The 9,384-nt window shown below is 48.4% G+C and overlaps 1 protein-coding gene across 1 annotated transcript; it reads right to left on the reverse strand.

Annotated features, from left to right (window-relative positions):
• Positions 1-2,200: 2,200 nt before the first annotated feature.
• Positions 2,201-8,312, reverse strand: bgna (biglycan a). The gene is made up of 8 exons (XM_030337357.1): positions 8,091-8,312; positions 6,266-6,532; positions 5,501-5,613; positions 4,105-4,318; positions 3,686-3,796; positions 3,429-3,522; positions 2,948-3,086; positions 2,201-2,784 (listed from the first exon to the last, which is right to left on the reverse strand). Exons 2-8 carry the CDS (start codon positions 6,504-6,506, stop codon positions 2,587-2,589), a joined length of 1,110 nt encoding a protein of 369 aa, XP_030193217.1. The 5' UTR covers positions 6,507-6,532; positions 8,091-8,312; the 3' UTR covers positions 2,201-2,586.
• Positions 8,313-9,384: the final 1,072 nt, after the last annotated feature.

Raw genomic sequence — 9,384 nt, forward strand, 5'->3', positions numbered from 1 at the left:
GGAGCCAAATTGCATAATCGTATTTGCCATACCTAGGCCATTTTTAACAGATTCAAACAATTTTAAATAACTTCAGGTCGGCCATGATTAAGGAGCATGTGTAACAAATGTTGGGTGATTCGGGTGTATGGGTGTTTTTTCAAGGTTTTCCCAAATTTTCAAGGTTCAGGGGGCGAGGCCATACACCATAGCTCTGCCAGATTCCAAGTTTCAGAAAATGTTGGCACACGGGGCGGGGGGCGGGGCCGTTAAGGCTTGACCGCGAGTATAGCACCCACTGTGGTAACAGCCGTACCATTTTCTTTACCGGTCTAGATAATCATATTTACTCCAAGGTGTTCAGGTTTGGAGTGTATGATTTAAGCGTTTTTGCCCCATTCACTTTCCATATTAGATAATAAGGTAAAAAAAAATATTTAAAAAAAATATTAAAAATATCTGTGGTTTGGCTTTGTGACATCTAAAACTGTAGTAGATAATTACCGAAAATTAGGCGGAAGAACTATAATAATAAAAATAAACATGATAAAAAAAAGTGTGGCTTTCTTTGCGCCAACACTCATTATTAATTTAATGAGTTAGGGCAACGCTGTTTCTTGATTACAGGGATATTTTGACCATTTAAAATCGTAGAGACAATCGTGCTTGTTTCATAGAGTTTTAGTTTATTTAGTAGACCCAGCGTTGAATAACACCTGCCGCTCAATCACTGGCTGCTTGAAGCCCACCAACATAAACTGCCTGCACCTCCTCGCTGGCTTTGACCCAGCTGATGTGAGACGGGACGTCGCCAGCCAATTAGAGAGGACCACGGCCCCCGGTGATCACCACGGCCCCCGGTGATCACCACGGCCCCCGGTGATCACCACGGCCCCCGGTGATCACCAAGGCCCCCGGTGATGACCACGGCCCTCGGTGATCACCACGGCCCCCTGTGATCACCACGGCCCCCTGTGATCACCAAGGCCCCCGGGGATCACCACGGCCCCCGGTGATCACCAAGGCCCCCGGTGATCACCACGGCACCCTGTGATCACCACGGCCCACGGTGATCACCAAGGCCCCCGGTGATCACCACGGCACCCTGTGATCACCAAGGCCCCCTGTGATCACCACGGCCCCCGGTGATCACCACGGCCCACGGTGATCACCAAGGCCCCCGTTGATGACCACGGCCCCCCCCCGGTGATCACCACGGCCCCCTGTGATCACCAAGGCCCCCTGTGATCACCACGGCCCCCGGTGATCACCACGGCCCCTGGTGATCACCACGGCCCACGGTGATCACCAAGGCCCCCGTTGATGACCACGGCCCCCCCCCCGGTGATCACCACGGCCCCCTGTGATCACCACGGCCCCCTGTGATCACCACGGCCCCCGGTGATCACCACGGCCCCCGGTGATCACCACGGCCCCTGGTGATCACCACGGCCCCCGGTGATCACCAAGGCCCCCGGTGATGACCACGGCCCCCTGTGATCACCACGGCCCCCGGTGATCACCACGGCCCCTGGTGATCACCACGGCCCACGGTGATCACCAAGGCCCCCGTTGATGACCACGGCCCCCCCCCCGGTGATCACCACGGCCCCCTGTGATCACCAAGGCCCCCTGTGATCACCAAGGCCCCCGGTGATCACCACGGCCCCCGTTGATGACCACGGCCCCCAGTGATCACCACGGCCCCCTGTGATCACCAAGGCCCCCTGTGATCACCAAGGCCCCCGGTGATCACCAAGGCCCCCCCCCCCGGTGATCACCACGGCCCCCTGTGATCACCAAGGCCCCCTGTGATCACCAAGGCCCCCGGTGATCACCAAGGCCCCCGTTGATGAGCGCCACCTCCTCTACGGACGGACCCCCAGCCCAACGGCTGAAGTCCAGGAGAAGCTTCCCCAGCCATGTCCAGCCCCTAATAGTATCACGGGAAGAAACCAGAGTCCAACTATGGACGAAAAGGCTTGGGGACGACCCCCCCACCCCCCCATTGACACGGGTAGAACAGGAACAGGGCCATCCGACGCTGCCAAGGCCAGAGGGGGCTCTGAAGCTGGCCAAACCACCTTTGAATGTGGGGAAGAGGACCATACAATGCAGCACTGCCTTCTCTGCCTCCTACTACCCAACCAGTGCAGCTCAAAGGATCTGGCACTGTTCAATTAAAACACAAAGGACTGCGTAAAGAAATGGGAAACTGTCATATGGCCAACCAGCTTCAAAGAAACGAAAATAGGAAGTTTATTTAATCTCTGGTTGGCAATCAATTGTAAAATAAATGTAGAATAAAATACACAAAGCTAGAGTTGGCATCAGCAAGACATAAGCTGAACCCCAAAGAAAAGTGTTGTAATGTTTTTTTTGGCAGGATGACATGTGTTGTATTGTAATGCAAGCACCGTACATTGTAAATAATTGCCATTAAACTTTAAGTATTGTAAAGCAATTAAATCTATTGTAAAAAAATGACTTGCCATGTTGTAATGTAAGGTAATGTATTGAGGATAATATAAGGTGGTGCGTGGTGACGTCCATCTGCTCCACGCCCTGCTCTCCGCTGACTCCGCCCACTGCCCCCTCAGCAGGAAGCTACTTCTTGTAGTTGCCGAGCTGCACGGCCTGTCTGTCGCTGACGCAGCGGAACGTGGCAGGCTGCACCTCCCAGTAGCGCACTGGGTTGTCATAGAGACTGATGCTGTTGTAGAAGGTCTTCTTCACACTGAAGGAGGAAGGGCAGAAGGCATCCACCTCCACCTTGCTGATGTTGTTGGAGTGCAGGTACACCACCTGAAGGAGGAGGGACATGATGACCACAACACGTTGTCACTCACAGGATAACAGGAATGACATCGTTTCAGAGTGGTCCTGGATTTCAAATAGTATTTAAAAAAGTAATTCTAAGGAGCGCGTGCTTCGAACATCAGGGCTGGCAGGGACTTGGCTGAGGTACCTGCAGGTGCTTCATCTCTGGGAGCCCCGCGGGGACGGAGGAGAGCAGGTTGTGGTGGAGGTGGAGCTCCCTCAGGCTCTGGACGTAGTACAGCCCCCCATACTCGATACGACGAAGCCTGTTGTGGCCCAGGCCCAGCCTGTCAGAGAACACACATGATAGGTGAAGAGGAGTGTGCTCCAACACTCCCTGAAGAGTAAGAAACACCCAAAGAACCTGGGCCGTTTGGCCATGAAGAAAGAAAAAGAAAATAGGTTTAGTAGTCGGATATGAATGGATTTCACTGCTTTTATTGGGTAAACAAATTGATTGATGAATTGATATTTTTAAAATTTGTATAATTTTATTGTCTTGTAATTTGAATAGGGAATACTATTCACAAAATGTGTGACATTTTAGGGGTAGGCAACAACAAGTCATTATAACTCATAATTTCAAACAATTGTATTTTGCTAGAATAATGTTTGCAGAGATCTTTTACCTGTACAGCTCGCCGTAATGCGTGAGGTCTTCCTGCCCGATGGTGTGGATCTGGTTGTGGTCCAGGTGTAACTCACGGAGACTGTCGGGGAGGTCTTGTGACGGGCGCAGAGAAACAAAGACTGACTTGGGAACAACTATTTTGAAGTACCTCCAAATAACAACCATCAACCATTTTGCGAGTCTCCCCCAAATTTACATAGAAGATGTAAATCATCCTTTTATCATCATCGTGATCGTTTTAAGTTCTGTTTTTACCTTTGGGAATAGCGGTGAGTTTAGCCTCTGAAATCCTCAAGAAGTTCAGATTCAGGCCGTCGAACGCCCCGGCCTCCAGGCCGCTGTTCCTGATGGGGTTACGACCCAGTTCTGCCATCATATTCAAACACATTTTAATGGGAATTATTTGTATGATATTTATCTTGCAATAGCTGTATATTAAAGATGTTACCTTTACAATTTTTGTACCTTCAAAATGAGAAGGTCCTCCAATAATAACATCCTCAGTGATAATACTGAATGTTGGATTTTAATGTAGGCCAAGGGATAATCCATTCACAGAATTATATTCTGGCGGAATGATTTAAGCCAACATGGTCCACATCATGTTGGCCCATTTCTATATAATAACATAAAAAAATCCTTCACTTCAATGAAATACACTGCAAAATGTTTACCAATACAGTTCATTTTGTGAAGGCCGGCGAATGTTCTGGATTCTATCTTCTTAATGTTGTTGTCGTGGATACGGAGCTCCACCAATGAGGAGGGGAGGTTCCTGGGCACTGTGGTCAGCCGGTTGTGGGACAGGTAGAGCTTCTGCAGGCCCACCAGGGGAAGGAAGGCCCGCGGATGCACCTTGGAGATGAGGTTGTTCACCAGGACCAGAGCCTGTCAGAACCAGGACCAGACCAGTCAGAACCATAACCAGAGCCTGTCAGAACCAGAACCAGACCAGTCAGAACCAGACCAGTCAGAACCAGAACCAGACCAGTCAGAACCAGGACCAGACCAGTCAGAACCAGGACCAGTCAGAACCAGACCATTCAGAACCAGGACCAGAACAGTCAGAACCAGACCAGTCAGAACCAGAGCCTGTCAGAACCAGAACCAGACAAGTCAGAACCAGGACCAGACCAGTCTGAACCAGAACCAGACCAGTCAGAACCAGGACCAGACCAGTCAGAACCAGGACCAGACCAGTCTGAACCAGGCCCAGACCAGTCTGAACCAGGACCAGACCAGTCAGAACCAGGCCCAGACCAGTCTGAACCAGGACCAGAGCAGTCAGAACCAGAACCAGACCAGTCAGAACCAGGACCAGACCAGTCAGAACCAGGACCAGACCAGTCAGAACCAGAACCAGACCAGTCAGAACCAGACCAGTCAGAACCAGGACCAGACCAGTCAGAACCAGGACCAGACCAGTCAGAACCAGGACCAGACCAGTCAGAACCAGGCCCAGACCAGTCTGAACCAGGACCAGACCAGTCAGAACCAGAACCAGACCAGTCAGAACCAGGCCCAGACCAGTCTGAACCAGGACCAGACCAGTCAGAACCAGAACCAGACCAGTCAGAACCAGGACCAGACCAGTCAGAACCAGAACCAGACCAGTCAGAACCAGGACCAGACCAGTCTGAACCAGGCCCAGACCAGTCTGAACCAGGACCAGACCAGTCAGAACACAACAGGTCGATTATCTCCGTCCTAAACCCTAAACAAGGCAGTGTTGCCTTCTTTAAGAGTTAATACCAAATTTAAACCTCAGCAGCAGCACGCCCTGTGATCATACAGCAGTTATTGCAGTCGCAGTATCTGATTGGCTGACATCATAATCCCTCCAGAATCAGGGCAGTACTGCTCCCTTAAAGAGCAATATAAAACGGTTTATTTTTGACTGAAATTAGCGGATTTGAAGTTGTCTTCCTACATTATTTTCTACAATGTAGCATTTAGCAGACACTCTTATCCAAAGCAACTTACATTAGTTCAGAAACCAGTTACAAACTAGCATATAGAGAGGTGCTGAATGAAGGAGGCAATACCATTGAGCTACAGGATTTGGCTTACGTAAAGATCCTTGAGACCCTTGAAGTCATTTTCTCTGATCTCTGTGATGAAGTTTCCCTGGAGGTCCAACAGTCTTGTATCAGCAGGAATGTCATATGGAACGCTAGTTAAACCTGTTGGGGAACGTTTCAAAAGGTTATTGTCCATAAGCAGCCATACAGACATGTTTCTTCAGCTCGTGATCACACTCAACAAAAACAGAAAAATGAAAACCACGATAAGACAACTTTTCAAACAGTTTAAACAACAAAGACAGCTTGCTAGTAGAGATGCCTCCGGTAAACAGACATACTACAAACGTTTTCTCACAAACGGGACATCTCTCCATAGATCAGCAATTACTCCTCATAAAAGAAATTCCTCTCTGCAACCGTTGTGAGTCAGCGCGCGCCATCTGTAACCCCACTGTGATTGGATAATCACAGAGAAGGCCACGCTGTGTGGTTCAGGGTTAAAGTGAGCATTGCTTTCACTTGGTTGTTGTGTGTAAGTATATGTCATTTACTGCAGAACTACGGCCACGTCTCCACGTTGCACACGGGGAAGATGTGCTTTAGCTACCCTGAATGCAACGTACTGGATACTGGCCCTGTGAGTCAAGCCATGTGGAGGGCACTCACTGATTACAACAGATATCTTATCTTTTCATTTTCTGTGTTGTATTAAAACTCAAGAAGTATGCAGTGTGCATCCCCCCTACGGGGCAATAAGGTATAGCTCCTATACACCCGACATGGCGTCCGTCCGGCCGTGGGGACCGCTCACCGAGGTCGGAGCACTGGACCACCTTCCTGTTGCACTGGCACCCAAACGGGCAGCTGGGGAACGCTGGCATCTCAAAGTCCACGAAGCCGGAGCCGTCCTCCTGGTCGTTCATCATCAACAACATCAAGCTCCGGACGTCCACCGTCTTGCCCAGCGGCGAGAGTCCCCTCGGGCTGAAGGGGGAGGCCTGGGAGGTGGCTGCTAGGCCCCCCAGGAGGAGGGTTATCATACAGAGATGCATGGCTTCACCGCAGGTCTGGGTGTTCTCTGGTGGTGTGGCCGGAGAGGGATCACATGGAAGAGGAGAAGAGGGTGAGGAATCACCTTAAAGGCATCATGCAGCAGATTTATAACACAGCAACAAAAGGAAGACATTTCTTAAGACAAAGCTCGGCATCTGCAATGCAGTCTATAACTTTAACCCTATTAACTAACCCTAACCCTAACCCTCCACTATATAGCAGACACTTTTATCAAGAGGGTCTTTCCGCTTTTTTCTAAGACACACAAGTTGTTAAGGAGCAGGTAGGACTCATGGAAGCCAAGGAGGCCCATGCCACCTTTGAGATACGTATTTTAACTTCAGGACTCCGCACCAAAGCTAAGTGTTATCCCAGAGGCCCATTCACAAACACTGGTAATGCACTGGTTCATCGGAGAAGACCTGTATACAGTTACACACATGAAGACTCGTGAAATGATAGATCCTGCATGACCGAGCCTTGTTTTAGTTCACATTTCGTCTTCCTCCCCCTTCTATTACGTGGTCAGAAGTCCACCGCTGTGAAATGACGGAGCCTCGAGGAGATGCGGTCGCAGGAAGATGGGGACGTTTACTCTGAAACTTTTGGAGTCACAAAAGTCCTAAAACATGTATTTTTGCAGACAGCATTAAATAGGACATGAGTGGTGGGATGCACAACCAATAAGGATTTGATCCGTTTCTACCTTTTTGCTCCTAGTTTTGATAAAACACACAGAACTTGCAGTAAACCGAAAACTCAAAAAGCATTTCTCGGCGGCGTTCTTTATATATATAGATATATATTGAACCAAACAATGGGCTTCCCAGCGGGCCGGGCTGTCTGGCCGCGCTCCAGAGGGCCGCATGCGGTAGAGGCCTGGTTCCCAAGGGGAGCCTCCCACACCCTGAACCACAGCAGCAGGAGACGCCACAGACCCAGAGGACCAAAGACCATGCTTTATATTTAGTCTCCGTTCTCAAGCAGCAGACGGCTCTCTCCAGTTTAAACACATGTGGCTCCCGGCTCAACAATACGCTCCCTGGATGGGCAGGCTGCCGGAGGCGCACACCTGGATGAAGGGACAGTATGTGGGCGACGGTGACGCTGCTTATGATTCATTCTTTCATTCACAATTCATTGGTTCTTATTCCCATGGATGCTATGCAAGAGTCTCTCTCCCATTGCTTTGTTTTTTTTGCCACCTGAACAATTCACAAGCCTCGAAGCTGCAAGTCAGAAGCCTCATCATGGTGACTGGTGTCACCATGATGAGTGTGTGGCCCGATCCTTCCATATAACACACACTGTAATGAGTATAACATATTATAATACGTTTTGCGTGTATATGTGTACATATACTGTCTATATATGTGTATATTTATATATGCACGGTATATGTATGCATATATATGTATATGTATGTATATTTAAATATACATAATGATTCTAACATGCAAGATTATTTCTTTTATATATTTAATCGAATTTGGTCATTTTTAAGCAACATGCAATTTAGCATCATTCAGTAAGGTTATATAAAATCATGCTATGACATTAAAGAAAAACGGAAAAACACATACCTCTCAATGTGAAGACAAACCGAATGAAATCTCAACCGTCCATAAGTTAGTTGAGGAGGGAGAACTCCACAGCCTGAGCAGCTCTGTTTCCCCAGCTCCTATTGGCTCAGCTGAATTCACTGGGGACTCACTGGACAAACACTCTGGGAAGGGGCAGAGAACAGACTAACGCTCAGAGTCCTGACGGAGAGACCAGAGAGAGAGTTCTGAAAGAGAAACACTGGGTCAAAGAAACAGAAAGGGTGAAAGATAGATTAAGAAAAAAGGAAAGAAAAAAATTACTGGCACAGAAATCTAGCTTCAAGTGGTTGGAGCCAGAGAGAGGTTTACAGAGAGAGAGAGAGAGAGAGAGAGAGAGAGAGAGAGAGAGAGAGAGAGAGAGAGAGAGAGAGAGAGAGAGAGAGAGACGGTCGGATAGGGTTTTTAATAATCCATAGGGGATGATAATAGCATGCTTCTCAGCCAATCAGTGGATGTTTACACTTGAAAATATAGAGAGATTTCAAACCAAAAATATTTTTTATTTTTATAGAACTCAAAATAGGTGAAAAGACAATTAAAAACCAGCCTTCTAACATACAAGGATCGAAAAAATAGCAGTTTAAATAACACAGGATGCGTGTGACATTAAGACCACGACCACCAGCTTCTCCAGGAGGATCATAAGATGCTATTTATTCATAATTATATGCCCTGAACACATGGATTCAGAATGGAAAATGCACGTATTTCTTTATTTTAAGCATGAATTTATGGCAACTGTTAGAACACAAAAGGCAAGACCATTAACCTCGAATGGCTTTCTTCCTGCATCCTTTTATTTTGGTCTCCCACAAGAAGTGAATCACTTTGTTAGAATCATGGTTTTTGGTGAGAACTTGGATAATCAAAATTCCCCTTTAGTTTACTAACTTTACTGAATCTTGTATCTGTTTATCTTCATAGTTTGACATGTCAAACGCTTTGAGTGCCTGACAAAGCACTAAATAAATGCAACAATAATTGTCACTATCATTAATTTCCCAAGTATTCACGATTTCCTTCAAGAGACGAGTCCAGTCGGCGAGCGATCAGACGGAGCAGAACCCAACGGACTGGTGGGCTGTGATTGGGCGGTCCCTCCCTCCCTCCGGCTGTGATTGGGCGGTCCCTCCCTCCCTTCGGCTGTGATTGGGCGGTCCCTCCCTCCCTCCGGCTGTGATTGGGCGGTCCCTCCCTCCCTCCTCCCTCTCCTCCTGTGATTGGGCGGTCCCTCCCTCCTCCCTCTCCTCCTGTGATTGGGCGGTCCCTCCCT

Source organism: Gadus morhua, chromosome 16 (assembly GCF_902167405.1).
Source record: "Gadus morhua chromosome 16, gadMor3.0, whole genome shotgun sequence".
NCBI lineage: Eukaryota > Metazoa > Chordata > Actinopteri > Gadiformes > Gadidae > Gadus > Gadus morhua.